At 50.5% G+C, this 14,974-nt stretch overlaps 1 protein-coding gene across 2 annotated transcripts in view; it reads left to right on the forward strand.

Annotated features, from left to right (window-relative positions):
* The first annotated feature begins 544 nt into the window (after nucleotides 1-544).
* Nucleotides 545-14,974, forward strand: part of SEMA5B (semaphorin 5B) — a 41,490-nt gene continuing 27,060 nt past the window's right edge. Inside the window, exons 1-3 of one of the 2 annotated variants that reach the window (XM_024120331.1) lie at nucleotides 545-728; nucleotides 5,940-6,039; nucleotides 11,030-11,075. In XM_024120331.1, the coding sequence (XP_023976099.1) occupies nucleotides 575-728; nucleotides 5,940-6,039; nucleotides 11,030-11,075 (300 nt within the window). In that variant the 5' untranslated portion in view covers nucleotides 545-574. The remainder of the gene's footprint in view (nucleotides 729-5,939; nucleotides 6,040-11,029; nucleotides 11,076-14,974) is intronic. The other variant, XM_007109054.2, reaches the window with a different exon arrangement.

The following is a 14,974-nucleotide window of genomic DNA, read 5'->3' on the forward strand; positions in this document are numbered from 1 at the left end:
AACCTTTTCTTTAATAGCTTCTGGATCTGGAGTCGTGGTTCTCCACTCCAAGGTTATAAAGAATTCTGCCCACATTTTCTTCTAGTATTTTTCTGGTTTTATCCTTAACATTTAAATCTTTCATCCAGTGGAATTTTTCCTAGTTGGTGTGAGTTATGGATCTAAATTTATCTTTTTACAAATGACTACCCACTTGTCCTAACTCCATTTATTAAAATCCTTAAGATACCACCTTTATCATTAAAATAAATTTTAAACCATTTGGGATCATAATAGAAAAAGCTCTATAATTTGTCAGTTTTGTCCAGAATGCCATTACGAGGGAAATTAGCTTTCATGATATGATCTATAACTTTACATTACTAGAGCAGAGCAAATTCTTAAGTATTGTAAAAAAAAAAAATTAAATTTATTTAAACAAACAAACAAACAGATCCCGTGGGGCTGCCGACAGGCACGGAGGAGGTCGGGAGAGGTGGGCACTGCCGAGGGAGCGTGTGGTGAGAGCGAGTGTTTGCATTGCAGGTCTCCCCCCAGCCTGCCTCCGGGAGCTGGGAGTACAGAGGGGCCCACCATGGTGTTCCCGGGACCCCTGGCTATCACCCTGCTGCCGCCCAGCCTCACACTGCTGGTGGTGCACCTCGCCAGCTCCCAGGATGTCGCCAGTGAACCCAGCAGTGAGCAGCAGCTGTGCTCCCTGAGGGAACACCCCATCGTGGCCTTTGCAGGTGAGAGCCACTTCCCTCCTGGTCCTTTTCTGCAATGCCTGTGTCCTGAAGGACTTAGGTGGAACCTCCACAGGGTCTCTTTGGCTGTTGGAAGTCATCTCCTGTAGGGTACGGGAGACTCTTCCTCTGGGGATAGATGTAAGAAGGATGGGCAGCCATGGGCTGGAGGGATCTGATTTTAGTCTCCAGACAATTTGTTCAGGCCCTTCATCCATTTTTCCCTGGGGGAGGAGGTGGTCTTTCTCTGGAATTCCTTTGCTGGAGAATGAGGTTATGGATGCCCGGGGTGCTGTAGCCAAGGGTTGGTTGGTCATCTTGTGCCTCCAGCTCTTCTGGAAGCACAAGCTCTATTTCCTGGCTGCCCTGGGAAAGAATGAAGCTGACTCACTCGTTAGGAAGTGGCTGGTGATCTCTGGAAAGGTTCCCTGTGCTCTAAGACGGCTGCAGGGATGCCCGTCTTTGGTGCCTTGGGAGCCCCCAGGGAAAGGGGCCTTGATGACAAATAACTCCTTCTGTCAACGGAGGGCATGAGAGTGTCTTATCATAGTCTTTCCCAGACTGGAGTTTGTGAATCGCTGGACATATTCTGAGGGGTCCATAAGTTCTCAATAAGTTTCTAAAATTAGTACATACATTTGATGATAATCTAAAAACATAACAAAACACAAACTCTGGAGCATCCTGCACGTCTCCCTCAACCTGTTAGCCAGTTTGGGTGGTCACTGGGGGTGTTAGGACCACATCGACACTTCAGGATCCATCACCTACATGATGGAGCTCATGCTGGGATCTGCAGATGTGGTCTCCAGGGGTCCCCAGGTTCTTAAGTGATAAACCCCCATCCTATTTCCTCTCCACGATAACGCTGGCGGCGAGGCAGGGCAAGGGCTGTCACCTCTGTTTACAAATGGGGAGGGCTGAGGTGTAGACGGTTGGAGGGACTTGTCAGAGCCACAGAGCCAGTGTCTGCCTCCTGACTCCGTCCCGGGCTCTTCCCAGTCCCCGCCGCAAAGCGACCAGGTGCTCCACCATCAGAGGCGCGGCAGCCCATCCTCTGTGATTCCACACAGCCAGCTGAGAGGGGCAAGATGGAAACCAGAGTGGAGAAATGAATCCATAAGACCGAGGCAGGCATGGGATTTGGGAGGTGGGGGAGGCAGTATGGATAGGAGTTGGGGCAGCGAGGTGGGGAGGCTGGAGGCGTTTCAGATGTGTGGGATTCCCAGCTGTGGGCTGGCTCCTGTCTCGGGGAGGAGGGTTTCCAGCTGTCTTCTCCGTGCTGTCTTGTTTGAGCTGGGATCTGAGGCTTCGAAAGCTTAAGTGGATTAAAGCAAATTAGTAATGTCCTTAAACCTACAAAACGCATGCACACCCTCCGACTTCTGATGGCTCCCGGGGGCTGTCACTGAAGGGAGGGACCAAGGAGCAGAATTCTGAGGGTGTCCTCCTCATGCGGGGGCCGCCTGTGGCAGCTCCTAATGAACCCTTTCTTCTCAGGGGCTTTGCTGGGGCACGGTTGGCCTGGCCGTGGACAATGTTCCGGGGCCATGGACAATGGAAGGAGAGCAGGGAAATCCCTGTCACCCAGCCAGGCTGATCTGTACTGGAACAAACTGGCTGGTGATGGGAGGAGGGTGGAGAGGTGGAAGACATGTTCCTTGAAAGCCTGGCTTCCTTGACACCATTTCTGATCTTCAGCTGTAAATTACTTGAATGAAACTGACTTCCCACCCCGCCCCCTTTCAGAAGGAAGAAATGAGGCTCAGAGTGACATAGGCAGTTGACACAGAGTGACTAAGAAATCCCCTGAGCCCCAGGTGAGCAGAGATGGTCCGTCATAGACTGACAGCCCTGGAGACGGGCGTCATCTCTGTTTTTCCTCCTCAGGCCTCCTGGCCTGCCCAAAATTCACCCGTTCCCTCTTTCTGATGGCTTTGTGTTTTCCTGTCTATTGGCCAAATTTTTCTTGGGCCTCTGACCCAATACCTGACTCCAGGCACGGAGCTGGACGCTGCAGAGCCTCAGAGGTGAAGAAGTTTCCTTTGAGTACTCATGTCCCTGTTGTTCCTTAAATGTCACTCCCTTTGGTCCCCCAATGCAGTTAGTCCTGGATGAGGGCTGATCCTCTTGTCTCCCCACATCCTTTAGTTCTGCTGGGCACAGACTAGGGACTCCATTCATGTTGGATGACTATGTTCTGGGTGATGCCGTGTTCCAGAGAAGCTGCCATAATCCAGCCCCGCACCAACTCCCAGCTTCCAGATGTTACATTTTACTTCTGACAGTTGAGTAGGCTTCTAACCCTGTAGCTGTGAGTTTCCCTCTCCCCTGACACCTGGCTGATCTGTGAATAACCCCTAAATACCCCCGAGGAGCTGCCAATTGCAGAATCTGACAGACGTTTTTCTGTTTTGTAAGGTTAAATTTTCTCCTATGGGTTTCTTTTAAGGGGATCCACCTGTGTTTCTCTCTGGCCTGCACGTTATTCCTTTTGCCACAGCTTGGTCTTTCTAGGTGGCGGGGAGAAGCCAGTATGGAGTTAACACTGGCAGTGGTTAATCCACAAAGTGGGTAATTGAATTGACTATAATTAAAATCACAGGCACGTCATGGAGAATGTCATTTTTCTCTTAAAGTCACTGTCCAAAGCGTTCACTGCACACGGAGCTCAGAACGTGCTCAGTGTTTTAACAACAGCCTTCCCTCTGGTCCTCTTTGCTTGTGTAATAAGAGGAAGCTGGCTCCCTTCCAAAGACAGCTCCCCCAGGATCACCGCACTGTGCCTGCTGCATCTCCCCCCTTGCCCCTTCCCTCTTGCCCTTGTCAGTCACTTCGGGGTAAGGAAGAGGGACAGAAACTGGAAGGGACCGCCCCCCCCCCTCCTCCACCCCCACCTCCCACTGTCATCCTGGCTCCTGCCCTGTTTCCTCTTCCTCTCCCTTCACCCCAAGAAAGGGCTGGAATGAAGGCTGAGCTGAGCCATCTCCAGATGGAGTTTCTCCTGGTTTGCCACAGACCAGTCATGCCACGTCTTCCCCTGTTCAGCTGTCCACATCTGGAATACCCCTGTCAGAATGGAAGAAGGGGATTAAAGTGCAAGCCAGTTGCTACTATTGGAGAGCACCCAGTATGCTGGGGATGGCAAGCCCTCACACACACACACACACACACACACACACACACACACACACCCCACCTGGAAAACAGATGAGCACATTCAGAGTGACAAAAACGTGCAGTATGAATGGAACACGAAGGGTGGAGAGAATATGGAACAAAATAAGATCAGGATGGAGAGGTTGTAATCCAGGAAGGCTTCCTGGAGAAGGAGGACCCTTGGCTTAGTCTCTGAGGTACCATGATATCCTATCAGAATTTCTGAGAGCAGCCCTGAGGTCAGCTAAAAAACCGGCCTACCCGACTCCAGATCCACTCCTTATACTGTGATCACCCAAATGCCATTGCAACTTTGTGATGGTTCTTGCCAACCTATAGTCACCTGCTGAGGGCAGAAGCAGACACAAAGGATTTGCTTCATTTTGCTGCAGTTTTTCTTTCTTCTTTTTTTTAATCGTACATATCACAGTTTCTGAAAAACATCCAACTCGCAAAACCTTCATTTCTCCAGGGAGCGATGAAGTGTTTGCCTGCCATGCAGAAATGAAGGGCTGCTTTTACTCTGTAGTGGAGGGATAATGAGCATTGATTTATTTCCCTTGGATTACACACACACACACACACACACACACACACACACACACACACAACTCTGGGCCTTCTGGGAGCCAGTTACTAACACACAGTGAGGAAGAAATCTCAGGGCCTCCTCACATTCCCCTCATCTTTACCCTATCGGCGTGAAAGTTCCTCTGCGCCACAGCTTTCTCTCTTTATGGTCAGTTCCCTCACATCCATGAGGAAGGGGCTGAAGGAGACCTATTAATGGGCTGTGAGCCAAGATGGGGGAAGTGGTTCTCCACTTGGAGGGAAAGTCAGCTGGGCACTGTTCCCCAGGTGTACCCTCTCCAGACCACTGCCCCATCCATCCAGAGGGCTTCGAGGTCTCCTCTGCCCACCTGGTCCCCATGAAAGACTTTGGCCTTGGCTGGGAAGATCCTTCTTGGAGACAGAGATGGGCACTGCCCCCCGCCCCCCATTCCTTCCACCTCTGTGGAGTCTTGTCTGAAAACCTGAGGCTTCTTGTACAAAAGGGAGTTGACGATTATTCATACATTCATTCAAATACTTCCAGGTGCTGGGCGGAGGCTAGAGCTCCCAGAAGCAAGATTTTCCTTGTCCCCCAGGGCAAACTACCAGATTAGACACCCAGTGAGATAGGAGCTTTGATGGCAGTCAAGAAGAGGTCTATGGGAGCCCGTCACTTTGCGTGGGGGAGTCAGGGAAGGCTTCGTGGAGGAGGTGGGGTGGGGACGGGGACAAACAGGAACTGTTCCATTGAGGAAGAATAGAATTGTAAAGGTTTGCAGGCTCTTGTGGGATAGATCTGGAGATGTGCACTGTGTTCTGGTTGAGTGTGGCTGGAGTGGAGGGTGTAAGGGGGAATGTATAGGCAGAAGCATCATTCTTTCAGTGGATCACTAGATCACTAATGTGCCAGGCATTCATTCTACTTGGGAGGACAGTGGGGCCAGAACCCAAAGGAGTTGGGACTTTTTCTGGAGGAAACTGGGAGCTATTAAAGAGCTCTAAGCTAGAGAGTAACATAACCAGATTTGCATTTTAGAGAGATCACTTTGTTGCCTTGTGGGAAATGGGCTGGAGGGGCAAGAGTGGAAGCCATGCCAGTTAGGATGCTGTTGGCACCAGTCCAGGCAAGAGATGATGGTGGCTTGGCTGGGGAATAGGGTGCAGAGGTTGAGATGGATGGATTTCAGAGAACGGACAGGATTTGCCAGTGTGTTTGGTGTGGCTGGTGAGGGTCTCGGGGGGGTCAAGGATGATTACAGGTGTCCCTTTGCGCAGCTAGGGGGTGGGTGGAGCCCTTCTCTGAGGTAGGGAACAAAGCAGGAGCAGTGACACCACCCCTACTCCCTGTCCCCCAGCCGGCTCTTCACAGAGGTGGGCAGGCAGAACCCAGGTCTCCGGGGTGCCCCTGCCTCACTGCAGCCCTTCCGTTCTTGGGTCCGATGCTGGTGCAGCTGGGAGCCCCTGGGCCAACAGTAACCGAATGGCTGCTTCTCCCTCCCCCAGATCTGAAGCCATGGATCTCTAACTTCACCTACCCTGGAGCCCAAGATTTCTCCCAGCTAGCTCTGGATCCCTCCAGAAACCAGCTCATCGTGGGAGCCAGGTAATGAGGTACAGGAGGGTTGGGGCCAGGACTGGGGGATCAATTCTAAGCAAATTGAGTGGAGGGAATATTATTTGGGATGACCCTCTGTGGGCAGACCCTCACCCTGGGCTCCTGTTCCACCCTACCAGGCTCTCTCTGTGTCTGAATGTCAGTCCCCCAGAAAAGGAAGCAGTGGATGGGTGGGTGGGGGGAGGTGGGAAGGAAGTGACCTCCAGATCTCAGCAAAACACATTCCTCAGTGTCTGGCAGTTATTAAGGGCAGGAATGCCCGCTGGCAACCTCCTAGCCCCTGTCCCTGCTGCCATCCTGCCAGGACCTACCTAGCTGGTGTCCTCCCCATGCAGAGAAGGTGCCCAGGAGCCCCCTGCTGGCCGGCTGGCTGCCTGCACCTGGGACATGGGACACAGGCCATGTGCTTCTTTTATGAAGGACCTCACCTCCCTGTTGCCTGATATCAGTTAGCCCCACTGCCCAGGTCTGGTATTCAAGGGGTAATACACTCTAGGGAGGCCTTGTAGAGACTTTACAGAGTGGAGTAGGAAGAGAGAGTCCTCACAAAATCATAGGCCGTCAGCTCTGGTAGGGAAGGGAGCTTAGAGATGGTCTGTTCCAGTGGGACCAGAAGCATCAGCAGTGTTGGGAAACTTGTTAGAAATCAAATTCTTGGGCCCTACCCCAGACCTGATGAGTCAGAAACTCTGGAGATGGGGCCCAGCAACCTGTGTTTTAACAAGCGCTCCAGGTAAGCCTGATGCACACTGGAGTTTCAGAATCACTGGCCTAATCCAACTGTCCTCGATTTAAACATGAGGAAGCAGAGGCTGGAGTGGGGAAGGTGACCTTCCCAAGACCACGTAGCAAGATGACAACAGAGTCTGGGGACGAGAACCCAGGTCCCCTAACCTCAGGGCTAGAGTTTTTTCTGCCAACCCACGTTACCACCTCCAACTGCACTGCTGTTTTTCAGAAGCTCTCCGCCCCAGGGGTTCTGATTCAGCAGGTCTGGGGTGAGGGAGGATGGCCACTGGGTTGGACGCCTCCAGGCTCCACTGTGTAGCTGACCATCCTTGACTTCTGGGATTTCCTGAGTGGCCCCACTCCTTCATTTGCCACGTGAAAAGGAGGCAAGTCGAGGACAGAGCTCTGGACCAGATGAGCTACATTCTTGTCCGGGGTGATCTTGACCTGTGAGCCTCAGTCTCCTCATCTGTAAAGTCCGGGTTATGTGAGGCTGCCAACATCACAGGGCTATTAAGAAGCTGGGGCTGAATGCCTTTTATTTTTTTAATTTTGAAATTAACTTATTACTTTGCATCAGTGATATGTGTTATGGTATAACATTCAGAAGGTACAAAAGTGAAAAGCAGGGCCAGCCCACTATACACCAAGCAGGACCCCTCACTGGAGGCATGCCCTGTGGTGAGTTTGCATGTCCTCTCAAAAGTAATCTCTACATATGCAAGTATACATGAGTGTGGACCTTATTTTCCGAGCAAAGAGAATCATTGTTTTACTTTTTATGTTGAGATAATGGTCGATTTACGTGCAGTTTTAAGAAATAATACAGAGATCACATCCTTATATCCTTCACCCCATTCTCCCCACACAGTGGTAACATCTTGCATAACCATAATACAACACTGCAGTCAGGAAGCTGACATTAATGCCATCCTTCCACCTGATTCAGAGTCCAACAGCTTTACATATGTAGTTTTTAGACTCCTGATGCCTTTGAAATAAGTAAGACAGAGAAAGACAAGCACCGAATATTATCATTTATACGTGGAATCTAAAAAATAAAACAAACGAATTAATATAGCAAAACAGAAACAGACTCACAGATATAGAGAACAAACTACTGGTTACCAGTGGGGGAGAGGAAAGGAGTAGGGGATTAAGAGAAACTATTATCTGTAGAATAAATAGGCCACAAGAATAAACTGTACAGCACAGGGAAATAAAGCCAATATTTTATAATAACTTTAAATAGAGTATAAGCTATAAAAATACTGAATCACTATGTTGTACACCTGAAACTACTGTACTATTGTAAATCAACTAGACAATAAAAAAAACAAAAATCCTGGGGCCTTTGCTCTGAACCTTGCGGAAGCATTTGGAAAGCTGCCATTCATTCTGCACCTGCCATGTGCCAGGCACTATTTTATGTACCAAATGTGTAGTAAAACATCTAAAACGTGTAGTAAATCAGGCGCGTAATAAGTCGTGTAATCTTCACAGTAACCCCAGGCAGTAGGTTCTATGCTTATCCGCATTGTATGGACCAGGAAGCTGAAACGCGGGAGGGTTAAGTCACCTGCCTGGGCTCACACTGCCCTTCCTGATCCTCTTCTTCCCCCACATGGGGGTGAGGGGAGGCACACCTTTGCCTGGGTCCTTGAGCCTGGCTATGCCCACAGAGAACTGGGGGAAAACCTGGGCTGGGTCCCTTGCACCCCTTACAGCAAATGAAGTGGGTCCTCAGCTTCTTCCTTCTCCGCCTTTCTCTTGGAGCTTCTTTCCTTCCTCCTTCTCTTCTCCCTGACATTTTCCCCCTTCTCTGTGACCCCCTGGGCCTCTGGAATTCAGGCTAGGGAAATTTTTTATTCATTTATATCCCGCCTTGTTGCATAAGGGGTTTAGGATGAGTCAGGCTTCAGAGATTTCTCTCTGTTCTTATCTCCCAGAGAAGCAGACTTCGATGTTGTGATGAATGATTTTTGTTGAGATAAAAATGAATAAAGTGATGCAATGTTTCCCCTAATTTTTTAAAGCTGTGAGCAGATGCCTGTGTTACCTGAGCAGACAGCTGGGGCAGAGCCTTAAGCTGGAGCCCATCCATTCCCAGGCTGGGAGGGTGGGGGCAGAGGAGGGGCCTGGGGAGGGACCTCAGAGGCCCGGAGCCAAGGTCCCCTAGTGAGGCCCACCAGGACAGAAAAGCAGCCAAGTGGGTCCTGGACCCAGAGCCAGAGGTGTCTCCTTCAGGCCCCTGGATTCATTCAGCAGGGCCTCTCCCTCTCTTTCTGGCCCACTCTACAACCTTTCCCCTCATTTCTCAGCACAGCTAAGGTAGGCCAGAACTTTCTAAAGCAATCATTCCTGAAAACTTCAGGAACCAAGAGGAATGGCCAGAAGAAGATGTAAGAAGGAAAGAAAATTCTTAGGGAAAACCCAAACTTTACATCTGTTTGACATTAATAAAGCTTTTCAACATACGTCACACCATTCCTCTGTCTCCACGGCCCTATGAAATAAGAATGACAGGCATTAGTTTCTCCATTTTACAGATGCAGACACTGAGCCCCTCAGATGGCCCCCAGCAAGTGGCTGAGCTGGAATTCTCCCTGCCTCTGCCACAGGGGCTACTCTGAACCTGCAATCACTTTCATGTGGCTCTCTGACCTGGGGGTCCTGCCACCCTCTGAGTCCACGCATAGTGCCTTGTGGCTCCAGAGTCCGTGCAAAGCAGTTTCAGCAGCGCCTGACACCATGAGCGCTCAGTAAGTGGGCGATAGTCATAGTAGTGATGGTATCATCATTATTATTATTTAAGGTTGTTTTTTTTTTTTATTAAGACTTTATTTTTTTAGAGCAGTTTTAGGTTGGCAGCAAACTTGACAGGAAGGTACAGAGAGTTCCCATAGACACCCCCACCCTACACAGGCTCAGCTTCCCTCACCACCAGTAGCCCCCACCGCAGGTGCATTTGTTACAATTGATGAACCTACACTGACACATCATCATCACCCAAAGCCCAGAGTTCACCTTAAGGTTCACTCTTGGTGGTGTACATTCTGTGGGTCTGGAAAAATGTATAATATCATGTTATTCATCATTAGGGTAACATACCTAGTAGTTTCACTGCCCTAAAAATCCCCTGTGTTCTGCCTGTTCATCCCCGCTGCCACCCCACCCCCTGGCAACCGCTGATCGTTTTAATGTCTCCATAGTTCTGCCTTTTCCCAGAATATCATATAATGAAATCATACAGCATATAACATTTCCAAATTGGCTTTTTTCACTTAGTAATATGTATTTAAGCTTCCCCTACGTCTTTCCATGGCTTAATAGCTCATTTCTTTTTAACACTGAATAATATTCCATTGTCTGGATGCACCACAGTTTACCCACGCAACTACTGAAGGACATTTTGGTTGCTTCCAAGTTCTGGCAATTATGAATGAAGCTGTTATAAACATCCGTGTGCAGGTTTTTGTGTGGATATAAGTTTCCTTATTTAAGGTTTTCGAGCAGCAGGCTGATATGATGAAAGCAGTGTTTGAGGAGGATGAATCTGGCAGCCCCGTGAAGGTGGCGATGTGGAGGAGAGGAAGCACGAGGTGGCAGAGGGGCAGTTTGGGCAAGAGGAGACAGGCTGGGCCAGGGAGGTGGCCGTGGAAAGGTCAGACCCAGAGTCACTGACTGCAGGAGGGACTGCGGGAGATGAGGAAGCAGACAGGACTCCAGGGGCCCAGGGCGTGGAGCCAGGACAGATGGCTGGCCTGTCTGAGGAGGGGAAGTGGGTCAGGGAGGTAGTCGAGGGAAGGAGGAAGATGACCTGCCTGGGTCCCCACAAGAGCTCCATGAGGCTTTATGTTGAACAGAAACAGGTTCCATGATTGGGAAAGGGGTGTGGGAGGTGCTGCCCTGGGCCTGCTGGGATGGCGGGGAACAGAGACAGCGTGGGCTTTGGGAGCAGATGCGTCTGGGTTTCAATCCCACCTCCTGCACTTACTATCTCTGTGATTTGGGCCATTTACCCAAACTGTTTCCTCATCTGTAAAATGGAGTTTTCTCTCTACTCCCGGCGTGGCAGTGCAGATTAAATGAGCAGATGAAGGTGAAGCTCTCCCTGGGGTCGGCCCACTGTCAGCCGTCTGCAGTCGGCACCCAGTCCTGGCACCCCATGAGGCAGGAGCCAGGAAGCTGTTCCTGGAGACCTACCTGCAGAACCAGCCTGACTTACCGTCTGTTTCTGTTTTCACAGGAACTACCTCTTCAGACTCAGCCTTGCCAATGTCTCCCTCCTTCAGGTACATTTGCTTCCCTTCCCTGTAATTTCCCTGGTATTTGGGGGCCGGGGCCAGGGCAGCACAAGGAGCGGGATTCAGAATTCAACCCGCAGGGTTGAAAACAGGAGCCCTGTGTTCTTCTCACTGGCTGTGGACTCACACCAGCGGTCGGGGTAATGGCTGGGAAGATATTTGGAAGTGGGGGCGTGGCCACAGAAACATGGGGGCACACGCAGGGCTCCTGCATTGTGAGGACAGGAGCTAGGTGCTCCTGTTTGCCTGGACTGAGGGGTCCCAGGACGCAGGACTTTCAGTAGAACCAGTACAGTACTGGGCAAACTGGAACGGCTGGTCATGCTAAGTCCAGCTGCTAAATCCACAGGAGGGTCTCTGGGTTTGGGCCTCGAGGGAAAGGGTGACCCTGGTTCCTTTCTTAGCCTGGCCTGAGTGATCCCATTGTAGCTCAGCATTTTCACTGAGCTGCGACTGATTTGTTATCTGCTGCCAAGAAGGACTCCCCCAGCATAATTCCCTAAGTGCTTTAGGAGGCACTTTGATGGGACTCCTTGATCCAGAACATTTATCCCAGATTGAGAAACAGATGCCATATCATCTCTGCAGAGGCTGGACATTCTAGAGAAAGGAAGGCCATCTCTTTGTCAATGAGGGGAGGGCCTCAGTTCCTGTGTCCAGGGGAGGCTTGCTGGTCTCCAGTGATCAAGTGTTCCTTGAGCACTTGCTGTGTATCAAAAGTGAGCTGGGGGAGGAGGGGCTATAAGACAAGCAGAGTCTCTGGCCGCTAGGGCTCACAGCACAGCCAGCAAAAGATGATGAGTGATACACAGAACCTAATTAGAGAATGGTACAAGGAGTTAGACAGGGCCTGGGCTATTTGGTATAGTGTTTCACGACAGAGGGCAGTTGGGGAAGGGGAGACCTCCTTGGTGAGCTAGTGTGACACTCTGGTCTAGTTTCTTCTAGCTGCACCTGGGTCTAGACCCCCAGGGGCCATTGCAGCTGGTTGCCACAAAGGAGGTGCTCCACGGGGAGCAGAAAAGTTGTGACCATCTGAAAGGAGGAGCCAGGAAGAACTAGGGAAAATTGAAAAGAAATTCCATTCATCCATTTTTAATAAACATTAATAAACATTAACAAACATTTGTGGAATACCTACTAAACGCTGGGTCCAGTCCCAGGCACGGTACTAGGCATTTGAGATCCCAAGGTGAATCAGGCTCTGTCCCTTGCCTGAAGGAGCAAGCACATAAGAGATCATAAATGATTCCCTTTCCTAGATGGGACATGTTCCTGGGTCCTGGCCTGGAGCAAGGTGGAGTAAATTCCCAGAGGCAGCATCCCATGTCCTGCCAGCTTGGTCAGTCACAAGCAGCCCAGCCAGAGCCTAGTTTCCAAGTGACTTCCATGGGAAATGAAGCCAAGATGCCAAACCCTGCAGGTCAGGGCCTGGGGGCAGCCAGTGCAGAGATGGTCCAAAGTGGGTGGGTGGAAGTGGATCCAAGGGTCCTGCCTTATGCTCAGGAGGCAGCTGGCTTTTTATTAAGTTCCCATGGTCTGCAAATGAAAGTCTTCTAGGAACAGTAAAGTGGCCAAAGTGGGGAAAGAGAGACAGATGCACAGGAATAATGGCAGTGCTGTGGGAAGCATGTAAGAAGGGGTGCATGCCAGGTGCCAGGTGCCCAGAGGCATGGGGAACCCCCAGGCTCCTCAGGGTCTGAAAAGTCTTCCCAGAGAGCTGCCCTTGGGCAGCAGTTTGAAGGATGGGGGTTGACCAGGCAGCTAAGGAGGAGACAAGGTGTGAAATAGCATGGAGCACCGAGGGGGGCAGTGTGGCAGGATCATGGGGTGGGAGTGGGATAAAGTTAGGAGATGAGGCCCAGGAAGAGAGAGAGGCTACATCACAGAGGGTTTTCATGGCTGAGCACAGGGGTCCATATTTTATTCTGAAGGCAAAGAGGTATAAGCCGAGAAGTGGCATGAACAGATTTTGTGTTCAGATCACCTAGCCCAATGCAGAGAATGGATTAGCAGAGGAACTGGTTAGGAGAAACGGCAATAACCCAGGTGATTGATGGGGAGAATTGAATTAAGGCAGCAGAGTGGGGATGGCGAGAAGAAAGGAAATGATCTTCAGGTGGCAGAATCATACAGCGTCACAGCATCACACAGCTCCACAGAGCACCAGGCATATTGTCTTCTGTGTGAAGGTGACCCCTAGAGCTGGGAAGGTGGCAGCCCTGGAGGGCTGAGCGAAGGCTTGGACTACAGTGGTGTCATCTAGGTTTCTGGCTTGCAGAGCTGGGTAGCATAAATCAGGATGGAACTGGAGCTAGCCTGACTCTAGACACTGGTTCTCCCTTAGTTGCCCACTAGAATCACCAGAGGAGCTTTAAAAAGCACTGATGCCTCAGAGGTTCTGTTCTAGGGTACAGCCAGGCACTGGGATTTTTAAAGGCTCCCAGGTGATTCCTTTGTGCAGCCAGATATAGGAACCCCTGCTCTAGGATGTTAAGGCCTTTTTTGTAGATGCTGCCCGACTGGTTCGGCTTCCCCAGGTGTCCTTGACAGTGGACCTGCAGGTCCTGGGTCCCGTACCTTACCGGATGTTAGGACCCTCCGGCTTGATGCTGAGGCCTGGCGTTTGGTTCATTCTGCTCTGTGTGGATCTGGTCTCAGCCATGGGAAGGTACCTTCTGCCAGCCCTGTCACTCATGATTGAGGCAGGGGCTGGGCCTCTGGGGCTTTTCTGAAGGCTTTTCTGCAGACCAGCCGCAGCTGCACCAGGAATGGGTTTTACCACCTTCCCAGGGTGTCTCTTAGGGCCTGACTCCAGGAGTTCAGACTGGATTCTTTGTAACAGAACTAAGGAGATAAATAAATACAATTCATGTTCACATCCCCACCTCCCCACCATAGGGGGAACCACCTAGCCACAAAGAGGAAGGAAGGAGAGAGAAGTTAGAGCGGGCTGTCCAGCATCCCCTCGACCAGGCAGGAGGCCGACCTCAGCCTCTGGTCTCCTGGTTTGTCCTCTGATGAGAAAGCCCTGCCTTTTGACCATGAAAGCTGGACTTCATTGAGCGCTCCTCCATTGCCCTGTCTGGGGCTTTGGGTTCCTGTTTATAAGCTTTCAGTCCACAGCATCTGCTATCACAGTTGGCTCACAGCAACTAAGTGCTAAAAATGAGCTGCACCCCTTTGCTGAAAAGTGGAGACAGGGTCAAGGCCTCCCCACTCCCCAGCCCAGCGTCCTTTACTCTCCGTCCTGCCTGGTGCACACACGCAGTTATAAATCTCCATTACACATCCTCCCACGTGGCCCCAGGGTATGATTTAACCAAACTTAAACCTCAGTGCTTTATTGATAGTTTAAATAATTAATATCCCTTAAAGAAAAATCTAAATGCAAACAGTTTATGCAAACCAGTGTCCATTAAGAGGACTTCTAAGTACCTAACCCCTGTTAAACAATTTGTGTAAACTACCCTTCCTTAAGGAAAATAGAAAAACCCAGCTCCTTCTCAAGTCTCTAAGCAACAAGGGAGGAGAGATGCAGGTAGCGGCAGAGGGGGCAGAGTGCTTGCGTGCCTGCGTGTGTGTGCACACGCCCGTGCTTGCAGAAGGGGAGGGGAAACCAAATCAGCTCACCAGTGATTGTTATTTATCACTGTAACTTAATAAACTGGCGTGGGAAAGAAAAGGTGGGGAGTGGTCGACAGTGTCAGGGGGCTGCTGAATGATAAGCTTACTTGGATTGGTCAATTAGGAGCTCATGAGCCACCTGTGCCACAGCAGTTCCAGAGGATGACGTGGCTGGAGGCCTAATTGCAATGGATTTATGATCTTGGGCTGCCACATGTCCTGCATGTGCAGACATGGGCACTGTTTTGCACATATGCATC

Source organism: Physeter macrocephalus, chromosome 1 (genome assembly GCF_002837175.3).
Source record: "Physeter macrocephalus isolate SW-GA chromosome 1, ASM283717v5, whole genome shotgun sequence".
Lineage (NCBI taxonomy): Eukaryota > Metazoa > Chordata > Mammalia > Artiodactyla > Physeteridae > Physeter > Physeter macrocephalus.